The sequence below is a fragment of the Rattus norvegicus genome, chromosome 10 (assembly GCF_021556685.1).
Source record: "Rattus norvegicus strain SHRSP/BbbUtx chromosome 10, alternate assembly SHRSP_T2T, whole genome shotgun sequence".
NCBI lineage: Eukaryota > Metazoa > Chordata > Mammalia > Rodentia > Muridae > Rattus > Rattus norvegicus.
In genome coordinates this window covers 16909323-16926705 of record NC_141543.1, presented here as the reverse complement: position 1 = coordinate 16926705, position 17383 = coordinate 16909323, and the positions used below count along the sequence as shown (strand labels likewise).

At 55.3% G+C, this 17383-nt stretch overlaps 1 protein-coding gene across 6 annotated transcripts in view; it reads left to right on the top strand.

Moving 5' to 3' along the window:
* The window catches only part of Glis2 (GLIS family zinc finger 2), a 29235-nt gene continuing 11852 nt past the window's right edge, over window positions 1–17383 (top strand). For 2 of the 6 annotated variants that reach the window (XM_087571382.1, XM_087571379.1), the window contains exons 1-6: window positions 1–215; window positions 13402–13620; window positions 14962–15134; window positions 15803–15979; window positions 16055–16188; window positions 16269–16390. In XM_087571382.1, the coding sequence (XP_087427508.1) occupies window positions 13449–13620; window positions 14962–15134; window positions 15803–15979; window positions 16055–16188; window positions 16269–16390 (778 nt within the window). In that variant the 5' untranslated portion in view covers window positions 1–215; window positions 13402–13448. 6 annotated transcript variants of the gene reach the window in all.

Sequence of the window (17383 nt, the reverse complement as noted above, 5' to 3'; positions counted from 1 at the left end):
ATCCCCGCACGGCCGGGCCGCGGCGGCCACCTTCCCTGCCCGGTGCTGCAGATGTGGCGGAGCGGCCGGGCGCCGGGCGGCCGCGCCAGGGGAGCTCGTGCCCCGTGAGCCTCGCGCTCCGGCCCCCGCCCGCCCCGGCCCTCCCCCTCGCCCGCTCTCCGCTGCCCCACGACCGCCGGAACCCGCAGCCGGAGCCACTCAGCCCGGCAGCCGAGGTAGGAAGCCCCCGGGCGTCGCGCCGGGAGGACGGGGATCGGGCCAGGGACTTGCCTGCTGCGCCGGGCCGCGGAACCCGAGGGTCGCCTCCCCCTCCCGCGTCCGCGCCTCGCTCCGGGCCATTGTGAGCCCTCGCTGAGGCCCCTGCGCTCGCTGGTTTTGCGCGCTCCCTTCCTCGCCGGCTCCCTGGCTGGGTCCTTCTATCTCACCGTCTTTTCTCCTTCCTTCCCTCCTTCTGTTTGGGGGCCGATCTGAACTGTGGCCGGGCCCCGGGCGGTCGCAAACTTCAGTGGGGGAAGTTGGGCGTCCTCAGTAGGGGTGTTCGGCGAGGTGAGAGGGGGACACCCAAAGCCTGGGCATGAAGTTGTATGGGGCATCTGGCAGCCGCCTTTGCTCACCGGTGAAGCCAGGTTGTTTGGAAGGTGCCCTCTCTTTCTGGGGAAAGTCCCCCTCTTGCTTGCTACCCTTAACAAGCCCTGGGAAAGGCAAGGAGGGGGACGTCCCTTGGTTCAGCACTAGGAGTTGGGAATACTGTTTAGCATTTGGTCCACTCCTGAAGGGTAGATGGAAGCAGGTGAGGGACCTGGCAGGATGGAGAGGAGAGGTGAGTGATTGCATCCTAAGGGTGGGTCTGTAAGAGAGGACGAGGCAGGTGCATCCCCCTCCTACCAGGAAGATGCTCGCACCTCCCCGCAGCCCCCCTGGGATGGGGCTGGAATCCAGGCTGGCACCTGGACGCCTTGGCACACTGCCCTACCCAGTGGGGTATTCAGGCCACAGCAGGGCAGCATGCTGCCTGTCTGCCTATCCAGGAGGGCCCGCCCAACCCACCAGAGGGTGGCGGGGAAGCACTGGTTGCAGGGAGTTACCCAGCCCTGCCCTGGGGCCTGGGAAGCTGGAAGGGATGCTGGGAGGAGTCCTGGGCCCCCAGCCATCACAGCCCAAGATCTTGGCTCTAGAGGGAATGCTTGACACCAAGGGGGCAGTCAGGCCAGCCAATGGCCCTACCAAGACCTGAACTCCCATGGGTCTTCGTCTGGCCAGGGCTGGGCCCTGCGTCTTGGTCCTCTGTGGCAGGCACCCTGCACAGCTGCCTCCCTGCTGTCCTGGCACCCAGGGAGGAAGGTGGGGCTGAGCCATGGCTAGGGAGACAGCTGCTATCTTAGCTAGCTTTCTGAATCCCCTCAGGGAATGTAAAACTGGCCCCTTCAGTGTGCCCACCTCTCCCCAGGCCCCACTCCGGTGGCACAGTACCACAGCTGTCCCAGCCGAACCCACACATCCCTCTCTAGTGACCTCAGAGCCCTCTCTCTCCTTTTTTTCTTTCCCTCTGAGCTCGGGCCGGGCCTCTCAGCTGGCCCTGGCTTGCACTGGGGGAGGGGTCTCCGAAGACACCCTGTGCTGAGCTGCAGTGTAGCCCATTTCAGGACCAGTTCCTTAATATGCCCCTGTCTGCCATCAGTCAAGCAGGAGACAGTGCCAGGCTTTGGTTTCGTGGGGTGGGGAACCCTTGGAAGCAGCCCTGTGTCTTCAGCTTTTTCCCCTCCCCCTTCTTTCCGGAGCTACCATTAGTGCTGACCCTCTGACCCCCTATGCCTGCCTGCCCTTCCCTGTCTGTGACCCCTGACCTTTGGTGTTAAATCCCTCCAGCTGGGTCTCTCCGGCCCCAGAGTGACCCTAGCCCAGGCCCCCTGGGGCAACTGCCGGCTCTTGGCTCTCTATGCGGGGACACCTGCCAGCCCTCCCTCCTGGATTGGGGGTGGGTGGGAAGCCAGACAATGAGTCACCCCACTTCCAGGCACTACTGCTTTTGGGGTCAGTGGCCTTTAAGGGACTTGCTGGATCCAGGACACAGTCTGTGTGTAGGACGAATGGGGAAAAGCTCTTGGCCAAGATACCCTTTTTTGTGTCTTGGGTTCAAATCTTGGCACAGCCGTCAGCTTTTGAGTGTTCGTTCCGTGGCCTGGCTTTTCCCCTGTCCAGACCTCAGTTTCCTCATCTGTAAAACCTAGGGTCAGGCAAGGTGAGATTTCTGAGTCCTAAGACCAGGCGGCCTATCGTTGGGGGCAGGGAGAAAGGATATGTCCAACAAAAGCCAACTCTCAATTATCCGTGGGTGGAGCTAGCATGAATAACTGGATGCCACAGACATCCCAAAACCTCATTTTAAACAATCGTGGAAACCTCGTTCCACAAAGCTTTTGTTTCTGAAAAACTCAGCTGCAAAAGGGTAGTTGTAGCCATTTCTTCTTTAGCCCTCTTTGCTTAGTGGGAGCGCAAGTGAGGGGCTCGAGGGCAGATTGGACACAGGACAAACAAAGGTCTGCCAGGGCCCCTTCTCAGGGCCCGGAGGGAAGGGCAATCTGGACCTCACCTCTGCCTCTCGGCCTCTCCAAGGCTGGCTCAGCCTTGGCCCTGTGTAGTGGGAGGGTCCGCTGGCCACCTAAATTGTTCCAGGTCTGTGTTGGCTTCAGTGTGGAGGGAAGAATGTGTTTTTCCTCACGACATTTTCCCATGCACATTTCCGTCTCCCCAGCTGGACTCTCCTGGAATCTGAATTTCCCACTTATGGGAGAGGGCGGTGCCAGCACTGGGCAGGGTTTGGGGCAATCCCAGGATGAGGGAGGAGAAGGGTAACAGCTGTGGCTGGGGGACCAGATGTTGAGGCTGGGGCCTGCAGTTCTGCTCTTGGGGAGGCATTTGGGGTGTGCAAGTGTGTGCATGTGCATGTGCTCCTGACTTGATTCTCCATCCTCGTGTGTCTCTCCAAGATCCACTGAAGGTTCCACATCTCAGGGCAGGCTGAATGGGAAGGGGGAGTGTTTGGGCCTTTTACCCAAATGGGGAATTTGGATTCCAGAGGAGAGACTCTGAATCGGGGAAGAGTGAGGGGGCTAAGCCTTTCCCAAGGCTGCCCCTGAATCCCTTCGCTGTTCACTTAAGGTTGTTATTGGAGGCCATCCTTACATCCTTACTGAGTGGGAGGGCCGTTTCTCTTTTCGAGAATGGTGGGAACCCTATGGCTGCTATAGGTGTGTGCTAAGCAATGAGGTACCCTCTCTTAGCCGACACAGAGCATTGGGGTTCTCCAGCCTCTGCCTAGAAGCCTCTTCCCTGGGAGCTTTGGAGAAGCCTCACCTGAGTTAGAATCCAAGCACGCAGATGAAAATTCACCTCTCCCGATACCAGAGGCAGCTGATGGGCCAGTGTTTCTTTTAAGTGGCTGCACGGGGCCCCACGCTGGTGAATTCTGACACAAGTGTGGCCAGGTTGGGGACTGGGGTATTTTCAACCAGTACCTCTACGGCTGTTCTCCGGAACAGGACGGAGCCTGCTTGTGCTAGTGGTAAGAAGTGTTTGCAGGGTAGAGCCCGACAGTCTGCCTGCCTCCACCCTCATCTTCCACCCTGGCAGGGCCATCCCTCCTACTCACTCTGGCTAATAAAAATGGCAGAAGTTCCCACAGTGGTTCGAGTTGGGACAGCAATGGAACGGTGTTGAGGGTCAGCACTAGTACCTTCCTGAGGGTCCCTGGGAAAACCCCAACTAACATACATGCCTTCCATGCCTGGCTAACTTGACAAAGGGTGTGTGCATCCTCACCTGAAATTGCCAAACCTGGGACAGAGACTCATTTATCCCAATTTGATAAGTTAGGAAACCGAGGCTAAGAACTGAGAAGGGGCAGTGGGCATGTGGACCTGTGGGAAGGGGCACGTCAGCCCATCTCTCAGTCTTGACATAGCTAGGGCCTTGTCCTCTGGCAGCTGGGCGCCCTGAGCCCCTTGCTTGCTTTTCTCTTACAGCTGCCTCACCCTGCCTCTCTATGGGAGATGGGAGATGAGGAGTTAGACCTGGCCGTTTGTCCTCCCCATTCCTGCCCTGGGGCTTGGAAGCCCTCCTAAGACGGCCTCTAGAAGCCTCACTTACAGCTGGTTGGCCCCCTGGGAGCCCGGAGATTGAATCTGGGTGACCCTTCTGGCACTGCAGCTGGGTCACCTTCCTCTAGGCGTCTCCAGGCTGGGCAGACAGTCAGACTGTGGCTGCTCATTCCCCATCCCCCAGATTGGAGGGGGAGGTCCTAGTTAGCTGGTGGCTGGGCTGGGAGGGGTGTGAGGGTGGGAATGAGTCTGCTTCAGGAGCAGGGGCTTCCCATCTGCTCCAGATGCCCTTGGTGGGGGATGGGCTAACGGGCTGAGACTCTTCCAGTGCCAGGACTGTCGGGGGTGAGTAACAAGGACTCCTCAAGTCCTTTGTCTTGGATGCCTGAGAGCCCAGGTAGAGCCCACCACAGAGGAGTCTGGGGCCTTCCATGAGTGAAATGTAGGTGCCTTAGCAGCTGTCTAGGAGAGGGGACTCACACCTAGCATTGGGTGCCTTCTCCTGTCCTGGCCAAGAGTGGATGGAAACACAGCAAAGCCCCTCGGGAGGAGACTGGTGAGCCTCCTGTCTCAGCATCTCAGCCTCAGCTTGGAGCCTGAGGGCAAACAGGCTCTGTCCAAACAGGATCTGTCAGACAAGGTCTCTGTGGGTTCACCATGCTCACCATCCCCTGGAGAGCTCAGTAGTAAAAAGGTTTTTGAAGGCTGGTGGGGAAACTGAGGCTCTGAGAGGTTTGGTGACTTGTCCTGTAGTCTCTGGATGGGAAGAGATAGAAGGGAGCTGGCTGGCATTTAGAACTGTCTGGTCCTGACCCATGAAATGCCACTTTAGCCTGGAACCTGACCTATTCCACTCTTTATTCCCAGCTCTACTGCGTGTCCACGAAGCCTCTGCCCTTTGCCTCCACTGTTCTGGGTCTGACTGGCACACCCCAACCTGCTCGAGCAGGTTCTCTCTCGAACCACACGTCTCAGAGCCCACACTGCCCGCTTATAGAAGCCTCAACCCCCAGCTGTGATGCCCCAACTCTGAGAAGGCTATTGGACCTTTCCTCATCCTTCCTCCTGAGTGCAGCTGGGATGACTTACACCGCTCAGTTCCACAGACCCTGGGCCCTCAGATCTAGGATCAGGTCGGGTCTGGTAGGGCCCCATCCGATGGACATTTCTCTATCATGAGGCCTCTGGATTTGCTTTGTAGCCCAGAGTGTCCCCACTAAGCCGAAAGGGTGATTGAGGAAAGAGGTGGGGTACAGGCCAGGGTAGGTGGGAGTCCCAGGAGATGAATCTGAGGAGTGAGTCCTTTTGGTCATCCCCACGGAGCAGTAATGGGAATATCCTCTCTCCTCTCTCCAAACCTTGTTCAAGTCTCTACCTGGTCCCAGTGTGTAGGCTCCAAGTGTGTGTCCCAGACAGGAGGGAGAGACCTTGGATGTCACTTTCCAGCTGTAGGGCACCTGCTACCTCATGTGGGTAATAAACACAGTTGAATTCACATATTCACTCACTCAACAAACCAGAGACCAAGACTAAGCGTTCGGGAGAAGTGAAGGTCGGATACAACAGAGCCCTGTGAGGAAACAGGTCTGGGTGTTGTACGGGTCCCCGTTCCCATCCCACTCTAGGGCAGCTCCGTCTTTTTACAGCCCAAAGTCTTGCCTCGTATCAACTCAAGACACATCTGGTTTTCCAAACCCATAGCTCAGGGTATTCAAATCTCTGCTCAGTTCAGTATGGGAAGAAGAATGAGTATTCTTTGGTCAGCAGGAGCGAAGGGTCTGCTAGTGTGATCTTCCCCTCACCCCTACCCGTGTGTGTGTGTGTGTGTGTGTGTGTGTGTGTGTGTGTGTGTGTGTGTGTGTCTTCATGCTTGTGGGTACATGTGTATGTTGTGTATGTAGAGGCCAGAAGTTAATCTTTAGTGTCATTCCTCAGAAGCTGTCCACCTTTTTTTTTTTTTTTTGAGATAGATCTCTGCCAGATTAGCCTGGGACTCAGCAGGTAGGCCTGGCTGGAGCCCAGTGTTGGCAGTATAAGCACGGGTCGTTTGGTTCTGAGGGTTGAGCCCAGGTCCTTATGCTTGCACGGCAAGCATCTTACCACCTGAGCCATCACTCTAGCTTTGGTCATCTTTTTTCTTCCTTACTGGGCTTGGAGCTGCCCAGGAGCCCTAGTCTCTGCCCACCTCAGGCTTTTCTTCTTGGAAGGAGGGTTCTTACGCCTGGAGAAGGCTTGAGGCTGAAGGTCAGGCGGCAGGACACAGCAAGGGCTGGGCACAGTGAGTGCTTGAGAGTTGGTGACACTGTGGTATTAGTGATGCATTAACCAGGATTTAGACCCAGGGCTGGTATGACGGGCTTCGCACCACTGCGACTGGGCGAGGTGAGTCTCCTGGCCTTGGGATACTGTTCAGGTGGTTCTTGAGCTGTGGCTGAGATGGTATCTCACAGAAGACATGCGAGACAGAGGAGGGGTTTCGGGGAGATGATCGCTGCAGGAGAACATGGGTAGCTGTGTACTTATAAGTAAGCCTCAGACTTTTAGGGAGGCAAGGATCTTATGTAAGGAGAGGAGGCTCTGCCCTGGAGAGGCAGTGGCATTCCTCTGTGTACAACACTGTGGCTCCCCAGTCCCTCAGAGAGGCTCTTCCTTTGCTGCCTTGTCCTTTACTGAATGGCAGGACTTACTGTAGGCTGTTTCGGGGCCACATCTTTGGTCCTGTGCTGCAACCTTGGGCTCAGGAAGACTGCTTTGGAGAGAGGAGTTGAATCCCCCCACCCCAGACATTGACAGTTGACTGTAACTCAGAGATGGGGAGGCTAGCACCTCATTCCCAGGCGCCAGGGTAAGATGGTCCTTCCAAGGGAGGGATATCGTCAGTTTGAGACAGGACCTTACTACATCACCCACAGTGGCCTTGGGGACTCATTCTATAGTCCAGAATTTGTAATCCCCCTGTCTCAGCCTCCCAAGTAGCTGGAAATATCAGCAGGTGACACTAGCTCCAGCCCCCAGGTTTGCTTTGCGTCCCCCGTGGCCTTATCAGATGCCCCTCCCAAGCCTTAGCAGAGCTGTGTGCCCCACTGCTTCTTAGCCTGTGTGACTGAGCGAGCCAGCGAGCGAGCGAGCGAGCGACCTTCAGGCCTGTTCTATCTGATTTATCCCGGACCCCAGCAGAGAGCCCGGTGCCGGGATGCATAAATGAAGTGGGAGGGAAGGGCCAAAGTCCAGAGCCTGCCTTCCTCCCCTCCTGTGGAGTTGGCAGGTGTGGTTGTTCTCAGTGGCCTGGTAGGAGGGGGTCACAGGTATGGGGCCTCCTGATGTGTTAATGGACAATGCAGGGCTTGGCTTGGGAAGTGTAGTTTCCTTGCTCTCGGGGACTGGTTGCCCATACTTTGCTCTGCATTGAAGCCAAGGGCTGGCCTCTGCTGTTGTGCACAAGGGTGAAGCACACTCTGCTTGCCCACACAACTGAAGCACTGGCCAGTGCCTGTGCTGGCCTCAGAGCACAGCGCCCCTCCCATCCCCCTCACAGCAGTATAGCAGCTTGATGGGTTGTTTGCCTTCCCGGTGTTGGTGTAGCCCTGGCTATCCTAGAACTCTGTAGACCAGGCTGGCCTGGAATTCATAGACATCAGCCTGCCTCTGCCTCCCAGTGCTGGGATTAAAGGTGTATGCCATCACCTCCTGGCTGGGTTTTTGTCTTTTTTGTGACAGACTCTCACGATGTTGCCCACGCTGACCATGAATTTCTGATCCTCCTGCCTCCACTTACCGAGGGTTGGGATTACAGGCCTTTGCCACCATACCTGGTTTATGCAGTGCCGAGGCTAGAACCTGGAGCCCTGTTTGCTAGGCAAGCTATGGAAAGAGCTGCTTATCCAAAATGGCGGTCCTGCCCCTAACTTCCCACCCCTCCCAGGGATTTCAGTGGCCTTGCCCAGCCCCGTGTCCTTCCCTTCCAGCCCAGCAGGCTGTGTGGGGGCTGCTTGGCCCGTTCGCCTCTGGCTGAGGCCCAGGTGCAGGCTTGCTCATGGCCCCATACACACCAACCCCCAAGCTGGGCAGACAGGAAAATACCAGACATAGTTGTGCAAAGGTGGCTGCAGGCAGGCAGGCAGGCAGCAGGAGGTGGGGGCCGGAGAAGGGGGCCCAGAGCCACCAGAACACTTGGAGGCCTCTGGGCCAGACAGACCTTGCAGCCGGAGGGCCACATGTTTACATGAGTGTTTGTGGGTCAAGGCTCTCAGGGTTCTTGTTAACCCATCCTCCTGGTCTGGGGACGAGGACAGTCCTATGGTGGGGCTGGTGAGGGGTGCAGGAGGAGTAAGCCTACTGGCCTTTAAGCTTCAGCTCTGGAAGACCTTGGTAGACTCACTGTGTAGGTCACCCCAGCCTAGGACAGCAATGAGGACCCTCAGAGCTACCAGTTACTAACATCTCCCATGTGGCAGCCACTAGGCCAAGGCTTGTCCTATAGGATGTCCTGAATGTCTAGGATCATATTGTGGTGCTTGAGTTCCCAATGAGGAAGCTGTCCTGTGGAGGCTAGGAGGGTGACAGGGACCTGTCTGAGACCACACAGCCCGGGCAGGTTACAGATGCTGACTTTGCTCTATGAACTTGCATTAGCCAAGTTCTCAGCAGGTTGTGTCCTTGGGTGTTGCTCAGTCAGTCTCCGGTGCTCTCTGGCAAAGAAGAGTTCACACCAAGACCGGATGTCCAGCGACATCTGACTTTCTACTGAGGTGATGTGGGCAGGCCAGGTGCCCCGCTTGGGGGCTGGGAGGAGCTACACACACAATCCTGGCTTTACAGGGAAAGAGAGCCAGCTCAAAGCCTTTCCAATGTAGTGACTCTGGCCCCTTTCCTAGGCCTGGGAGGCTTCTGGCCTCTACGCCCTCTTTCCAGGGCCTCTTTGTGCTGTCAGGCTCCTTCCAGAGGGTGCCCTCCCAACTCTGTGGCCACTCCACAGGACAGTCGGGGTCCAAGGCTCTCCAGGCGATACAGGCTAGCCAAAGTTCTGGTCTGGAGTGAGATCTTAATGTTTGTGGGTACACAGGGAGGGCCAGACCTCAGGACTGTTCTTAAAGGCTAGGGACTGTAGGAAGGGTGGGAGGATGAATTTTACCAAGTGCTTACTGTGTGTCTGTTCCGTGTGTTGAAAATTACATCCCAACTTAGAGAAAGGGAGAAGGGGGTCAGGGGACATGGCAGGAAGTAGCAGAGTGGGGTTGAGGCTCCATGTGGTTTGATCCCTGTTAGAACCCTGCCTGCTGTCTAATTGAGAAGGGGCCCTGAGAGGACCGATCCCCACCATTGCCCTCCAGTCTCCCTCACTGGGCCGCCAAGGAGGGTGGGGCTCTTGGCCAGGGTAGGGAGCACAGCCAGTTCCCAGGAATGTGGGGTTATGGGCTGTCTTCTTTGGCAGTGTTGCCGCCCTCAGCTCTCCCAGTCTTCTGGTGACCCCCAGTCTCCTCCTCGTCCCCTTTAGTGCCTACCCACTGCCTGCCCGGCTCCCATTCTTGGGTTCTGCACCTAGTTCTCCCTCCATAAACCCTCTGGGTCAGGAGGGGGTAACCAACCTAAGCCAAGCCCAGGGATACAGGAGGGGCTGATAAGTCCCTTGTCTGTTACAGACAAACTGCAACGAAGGACAGGTCATTCTCCTGAGCCTCAGTTTCTGCATCTATAAAGTGGGATGACATGTCACCTGTTGTGACATGTGACAGATGCACCATGGCTTTGGTCTTGCCACCTATGATTGTAGCCTGGGGCAGATACTCCCCCTAGCCTTCTAGCCTTCAGTTTCCCAGTCTCTAAGACCAGAGAGAGAAAGTGATGGTCCAGTTGGAGACACTCAGAGATCAGGGCCTGGCTACTGACAGGTAAAAGGAGACCAGGGGTTTGATTTTAACGTGTGTGTGTGTGTGTGTGTGTGTGTGTGTGTGTGTGTGTGTTGTGTGTGTGTATGCGTGTGTGCCTAGGCTGGTTTTGCTTATAGCTCACCAAATGTGCAGTTTCGAGACCCCTGGTGAAATGGGGGTGTTCAACATGTTAGTAATACATAAGGCTGTGGGGTAGGTGGGTAGTGCATCTTTGCTGAGGTCCTTGTACATGTAGCCCTTCCTCTGTACCCCTTCAGTCTCAAAGCCATCCCTCCTGGCACGGAAGAAAGGATCTCATGCTGCGCAGGATTTTGGTCCCCTTCTCTTAGCTTGGTGTCTTTGAAGCTTAGTTTCCCCAAGAGGGAGGGATAGTGGTCCGTACAGGTCTGTAGGGGGTCTGGTGCCCTGAAGGAACTGCAGCTGGGGACCGTCTGCACAGGGTCTGCAGCCGGTGCACAATAGCAGTCATTGTCCTGGCATGGCTGGCTGGAGGCGCCCAGCCCACCCTCAGGGTGACCCCCCGCCCCGGGTTGTGGGAGGGCTGTCCCCACCCCTGCCGCCCCGGTGGTCTCTGTGCCGCCCCCTCTTGCGCTTCCTCCCTCACTGCCGCTTCCTCCAGCTCCCTCAGCTCTAATTAGTTCCTTTTGCAGCTGTAAGAGCCTCAAGGGCTGGCCAGGCACCGGTTGCAGGCTCCCTTCACTAGCCTTTGCAGGTGGGTGTGTCTCAGGACGCATCTAGCTTACCCGGAGTGAGTGCTCCAAGGCGTGGCCTTTGGTCATGGACAGCCCAGGGTGTGAGGTTCTCAGCCATCCAACCAGTAGGAAAACAGGCACTGGTGGTTTCTCCAGCAAGGTTGTCGGGCTGGTGCCCTGTCTACTCCTTGGTATTGCACCTGTGAACACCTCATTGGGAGAGGTGGTGACCTGCCCTTGTGGACCACCATGTTCCAGAGACCCGCTGACTGCAGATCTCCTGAACTCTAAGGACAAGCTGCTGGGTTTGGGCAAAGGGGGCGGTCAGGGCCCAACATCATCCTTGTTCAGGCATTTATGTCTGGCTGGTGCTGACCCACCAGCTCTGGAGGGCTGAGCTATAAGGGCAGTTAGCAGAGCGGGGGACCTGCCTGTCTCCTGCCCCTTTCACCTAGCTCTAGAACAAAGAGCAAAGCTGAGGCCAGACAAGGCTGCTGCTGGCCAGGGATAGGAGTGGGAGAGGACTTTGAGGTTGGCCAAGGTCAGAGCATGAGTGGGGTCATAGGCCCTCTGCTCCCTGGGGGCTGAGGGTAGGAAAACTAGCAGGGCTCTCTGGGGCGTCTCCTTCTTCCTTTCCCAGGAGGGGTGCAGAGCCTGGGCTGGATTCTGGCTTCCAGGAATGAACCCAGGGACAGGAAGTGAAGGGTGTCCCTGGAGACTGGATCTGCTGATGGTGGGGGTGGGCCAGTCATCGGCATGGCATCCCCGTTCCTGCTCCGGGTGTTCCACCCAGGGAGGTGGACTCCTGCACCAGCCCTAGGTGAACACTGTGCTGTTCCCTGGAGGTCCTCAGATGACAGACCAGTGGCTCCTCCTAGGCTCCCTCTGGTGGGAGGACACGAGACAGGAGCAGGTGCCAAAGGATACTGCTTGGTTGGCACTGTGACTGAGAGCCAGTGCTTGACTTTCTAGCCCAGGCACCCTGCCAGTGGGCTTCTTTTCTCCATGGTGGGTGTTGGGGGCAGAGAGGCCTGTGGCTTTGGGCCAGAAGAGGGACCAGGCCACCAGCCCTTCCTGGCTCCTGAATTCTTAATCAGCATAAATATTTACTTCCTTCCTCCCCTTCCAGGCTCCCAGCATAGAGGAGCTTCAGGGAGGTTGGACTGGGCCTGTGTCTAAAAATAAACAGAGACAGACAGATAGACAGATCTAACGGCTACAGGTCAGGAAGAGGGCAGCCCTTGCCTAGATAGGAGTAGATGAGCAGGCCTAAGGGCACACATGGGTGTCACCTACCCACCTCCCTGGGTCTGGAACTTTTTTTTTTTTGGTTCTTTTTTTCGGAGCTGGGGACCGAACCCAGGGCCTTGCGCTTCCTAGGTAAGCGCTCTACCACTGAGCTAAATCCCCAGCCCCGGGTCTGGAACTTTTAAGAGGGCTGTGTTCTCTGCTCACCAGGGTGTCAGTGAGCACCTCTGGTGCAAGCATGGTCTGAGCTGTAACAAGTGCATCTGACAGCTTCAGTGGGGACAAGTTACAGACCCGATCTCGGTCAGGCTTCCTATGCTGAGGGCACAGCCTGTCTTGTGTGCCCAGAGTCCATGTAGCCACATGTAGTGGGAGCTGGAGAGGTCCTCACAAGCAGGATTGCAGGCCAAAGGAGGGACCATCCTGTGTGCCTGGGGCATGCCACTGAAGCTTGGAGCTTGTGGGAGGTAAATGGGAAGCAAGTAAGGACCAGGTGGGTGAAGCTGCCCTTAAAAAGAGTCTTGGCCTGGAGATAGAGAGGCAAATGAAGGCTGCTCTCTGTGTCATGCTTCATCCCATATAAGAGCACTAAGTCTCCCAAGCCCCTGAGGACACACTCAATTGCTGCAGGTATTTTCCAGGTAGTAGTTCTTCCTGCCACACCCACTTCATATTAAAAACAGTAGTAGAGCCTCATAATGTAGGTGTTCAGTATGAAGATTTTCACGGTGTGACAGTCTACGTGAACAAAGGCCAGAGAAACAAGTGGAAGGTTCCTCAAGGGTGGAAGGGTAGGTGTTTGGTGTGGAAGGGCTGGCCCTGTACTGTGAAGATCCCTCAGTTGCACAAGAGGAGAGCCGCGGTATGAATATATAAGCATGTCATCACTGGCCAGTCCCCAGCTGCCCCCTGGTGGCAGTCAAAGCTCACTGGCCCCTGGTGTTCGTCACAGACTCTTCTGCCTTACCTGGGAGGTTCGCCCACTCTCACTCTCAGCCTGCCTGGGACTACCCCTCAGGCTGCTTTCCTTGGAGGTGACATAATTACCTGCCCTGAACAGGCATATCTGGCACAATGGGTGCTTGATTGGTCATCGCTGAGGAATACTGTGCGTCTTGGAGGATGCTTGTTGCTCCTGACCTCCTGTTAGGTCTCTAGACTGGCTTCCTAAGCATAATTTCTCATTCCTTCAGAAGTGACAGTGGGGCTTAGCCCGCTAGTCCCTGGGAGATAAAGTCTGGTGCTCTGCCAGACCGAGTTCTGTGACTGGGGTGGTCTCCAACACTCCTATGATTAAATGGAAACCGTACACTTGGCGTGTCCCATAGGGAGTGGCAGTGGGGTCTGTACTGACTCTCCAGGATGCCTGTGAGCCAGGCCATCCAGGCTGTCGTCTCTCCTCCTCTGCTACAGAAGTTTCAACGGGCATGGCTGAAGGAGAAACCTAAGGTCACTGCACCACCTCTCCTTCCCCAGGTTCCTGCCTAGACCAGCAGGGTGCCGTCTTCACGCTCCCTCCCACCATGCACTCCTTGGACGAGCCGCTCGACCTAAAGCTGAGCATCACCAAGCTGCGGGCGGCAAGAGAGAAGCGAGAAAGGACACTGGGTGTACCCCGGCACCATGCTTTGCATCGGGAGCTGGGCCTGGTGGACGACAGCCCCACTCCTGGCTCCCCAGGCTCCCCACCACCAGGTACTTCACCAGTCGGCTGGGGCCTCAGATGAGACTGTTCCAAGGCGTGTCCAAAGGATGGAGCTTAGAGGTTCCAGCCGAGAGCACCGTCTCCATGCCTGTCCATCCATCCTTTAAGTGGATGAGAGCTGCACAGTTTACACAGCAGGCACATAGAACTAGATCTGACCAAAGCCTGTGGAAGGATCTGGAAAGAAGTGGGAGGGGAGCGGGCAAAGCGACAGCGAAAGTTCCAAGACAGTATTCTGGGCTCTGACGTAGTTATATGTATGGGTGGTTCAGCTGGGTGGTGACTGAGGACAGAGCCAGGTAAATGTGTCTTACAGATGCTAGGGTGGAATTCACCTCTGTCTTCCCTTCAGATGAACCTGAGGAACAGTTTTACCGTGTGCTTGAGGTAGAAGAGTCAGCTCATGCAGTATGAATATTTCAATAAATCTCGTGCAGGGCCCATTCCCGCCTTATACTATTTATGTTCCCAGATGAAAGACACACACACAGCCTGTATATTTTAACGCGCACAGTAGCAGGGCCCACCCTCCACGCTGTTAGAATCCACCTCCCACCCAGAACTCCGAGTTACTACTTACTAATTTCTGTGCTCCATCTTGGCTGTTCTTGACCCAACGGAGCTACCCTCTGGGCTACGTTCTCTCGGCCCCTTTACATGGCGCCTCTGCTTCTCCCTCCTTCCGTGGCCTCTCTCTCCTCTCCTGCACACCTCCTAAGGTGTGGCAGCTTCCTACCTCTTCTCTCTCCCCCTCATGGTCCCAAGTCCAGGAAACCTAAATCCCACCTTTCTCTCCTCCCCAGCTACTGGCTGCTGGCATCTTTATTATTAAAAAGAATTAACCATGGTTAGGTTCCTAGAAGTTATGTGCAGAGCCTCGCATGCAAACAGTTTTGGGGGACCCAAATTACCATTTGAATATAAGCAGTTACAAGATCATCCCGGTTTTCCCATTTTATAGAAGGGAACATGGAGGCAGAATATTGTAGGGAGTAGGGTAGTCTTGTGTTTCAGTTCCAGTTCTACTGTTCATCCCGTGTGCCAGGTAAGTCTGATCTGTAAGATGGGTATTTACAACTTTCCTTTGTTGTTACTGTTGAGGTGATCTGTGTAGTGTAGGCTGCCTCAGCCTCGAGTCCTGTAATTACAGGCATAAACCACCGTGGCATAAAATCAGTTTCCTGTTTGTGGCAGCCATATCTGTGACTGTGCTTGCTGTTCCTTGGATGTCTGGGGTCCCAGAGTACTTGAAGATGGCGATAGGGATGGCAGTGGTGGGACGTGGTCCACTGAGATGCTGGCTAGCTTCTCTGAAACATGGTCTTCTTCAGGTTTCCTGCTGAACCCCAAATTCCCTGAGAAGCTGGATGGACGCTTTTCTGCAGCCCCCTTGGTGGACCTCAGCTTGTCACCACCATCTGGACTGGACTCCCCCAATGGCAGCAGCTCCCTGTCCCCTGAGCGCCAAGGCAACGGGGACCTGCCTCCACTGCCTACAGCTGTGGTGAGGAGGGGAAGGATCTAGAGAGGGCTACTTGACCAGTGCTACCAGACTAGGTGGTTTAAAACAAGAGAAGGGAATTCTCAACTCTACAAGCGATGAAGTAAAGATGGCGAGAGGGCCAGGCTCCCTAGAAGATTCCAGGGGAAGTTCGTCTCTTGCTGTTGTAGATTCTGGAAGCCTGATCCTTAGCGTTCATTCCCAGGCTGGTAGCTGCACCCTTGTCTCTGTCTGCATCTTAAGCTAGCCCTCCCCCTGTGTGTGTCTGTGTCCAGACCTCGCTCCTCTGTCATAGAGATGTGAGAGGATCACCTTACTCCAGAAGGACCTCACCGTACCTGATCACCCAGGACAAACTGTTTCCAAACAAGCTTATATGTGGACACCATGAGTCAGGACTTCTGTTCATGTTGTGGGCTGATACCTTTTTTTTTTTTTTTTAAAGGCAGGGTCTCTACATAGCCTTGGAACTCATTCTGTAGACTAGGCTAGCCTTTCAAGCACTAGGATTTAAAGGCGTGTGATGTATTGATATAATAATTTAATACTCTATTGATAATAACTTAAGGCCATATTGATATAATTTAACACTGTCCACAGGAGGGCAAAAATGAGGGCGATGCAGGGGGTCTCCAGTAGAGTACACTCACCAGCTCTTACCCTTACTCTAGGATTTCCAGCCACTTCGCTATTTGGATGGCGTTCCCAGCTCCTTCCAGTTCTTCTTGCCCCTGGGTTCTGGTGGGGCCCTGCACCTACCTGCCTCCTCCTTCCTTACTCCCCCCAAGGACAAGTGCCTCTCACCAGAGCTGCCCCTGGCCAAGCAGCTGGTGTGTCGATGGGCCAAGGTGAGTCAGGGCTGGGAAACGTGGTCGGGGCTGGGCCAGCCCCTGCTTGGGCTCAGAACCCTGCCTGGCCCACAGTGTAACCAGCTCTTCGAGCTCCTCCAAGACCTGGTTGATCACGTCAATGACCATCATGTCAAGCCGGAACAGGACGCTCGGTACTGCTGCCACTGGGAGGGCTGTGCCCGCCATGGTCGTGGCTTCAATGCCAGGTGAGGGAGCAGGGTGAGGGCAGGAAGGGAGGGGCTGGGTACCCACTGAGCTGAGTGTGCCCCCCGGGCCCTTCCTGGAGCAGGTACAAGATGCTCATCCACATCCGGACTCATACCAACGAGAAGCCACACCGATGCCCCACCTGTAACAAGAGCTTCTCCCGCCTGGAAAACCTGAAGATCCACAACCGCTCCCACACAGGTAAGCCTCCCACACAGGTAAGCCTCCTCTCACAGAGGGGCAGGGGACTGCAGGGAGAGACTGGAAAGAGAAACAAATCTCACTGTTCACACCCTGCTCCCCTTGTTTGAGACAGGGTCTCTTGTAGGTCAGACTGGCTTCTAACTCTTCCTGCCTTCATTCTCAAGTTTTGTGATTACAGGTGTGGCTTTCACATCACCTTGATGTCACTTGCTAGGGGCCACAGCTTACAAGGACAGGATCATCTGACACCGATACCACCGTAGGGCAGGCGGACTGGGTCTGCTCCTCCTCATTGTGCCCTGAGCCCCACAGAACCACACGCATCACCCTAAGTTACTAAGTACTACATTAAAAGGAGGAAAGCCAGGTGTAGTGGCAGGTAGCACACACCTTTAATCTCAGTATTTGGGAGTCGGAGGCAGGAGGATCTCTGTGAGTTCAAGGCCTGCCTGGTCTAGATAGCAAGTTCAAGGCCAGCCAGAATTATATAGTGAGACTGTCTCAAACAAACAAACAAACAAACAAACAAACAAACAAACAAAAAAGTAGTATGAAATAGGTGAAATTAATTATAACTATGTGTTCTATGAAACCCAGTACATAAATATGCATGTGTATGTGTACATGTACACACACACACACACACATTTTAAGAATGCCAACAAACCTGGGCATGCTGATGAATGTCGGTGATGAATGTCTGTACTCCCAAATAATTGGGAACTTGAGGCAGGAGGATCACTTGAGCTCAGGAGTTCAAGGCCATCTTGGAGCACACAGTGACACCCCATCTCAAAAACAGAAAAGCAAACAATGACCAAGACAACACATCACAGCAGTGGAATGCCTCCTTTCACCCACGTCTTTGAAATCTAGTATACTTCAGCCTCACAGACCGGCTCCGTTTCAAAGGCTGAGTGGCTACAGGTGGCCCCTGTCCTGCCCTGCATAAGTGACACTGTGATCTACGCCATGCATGGTGGTGCACAC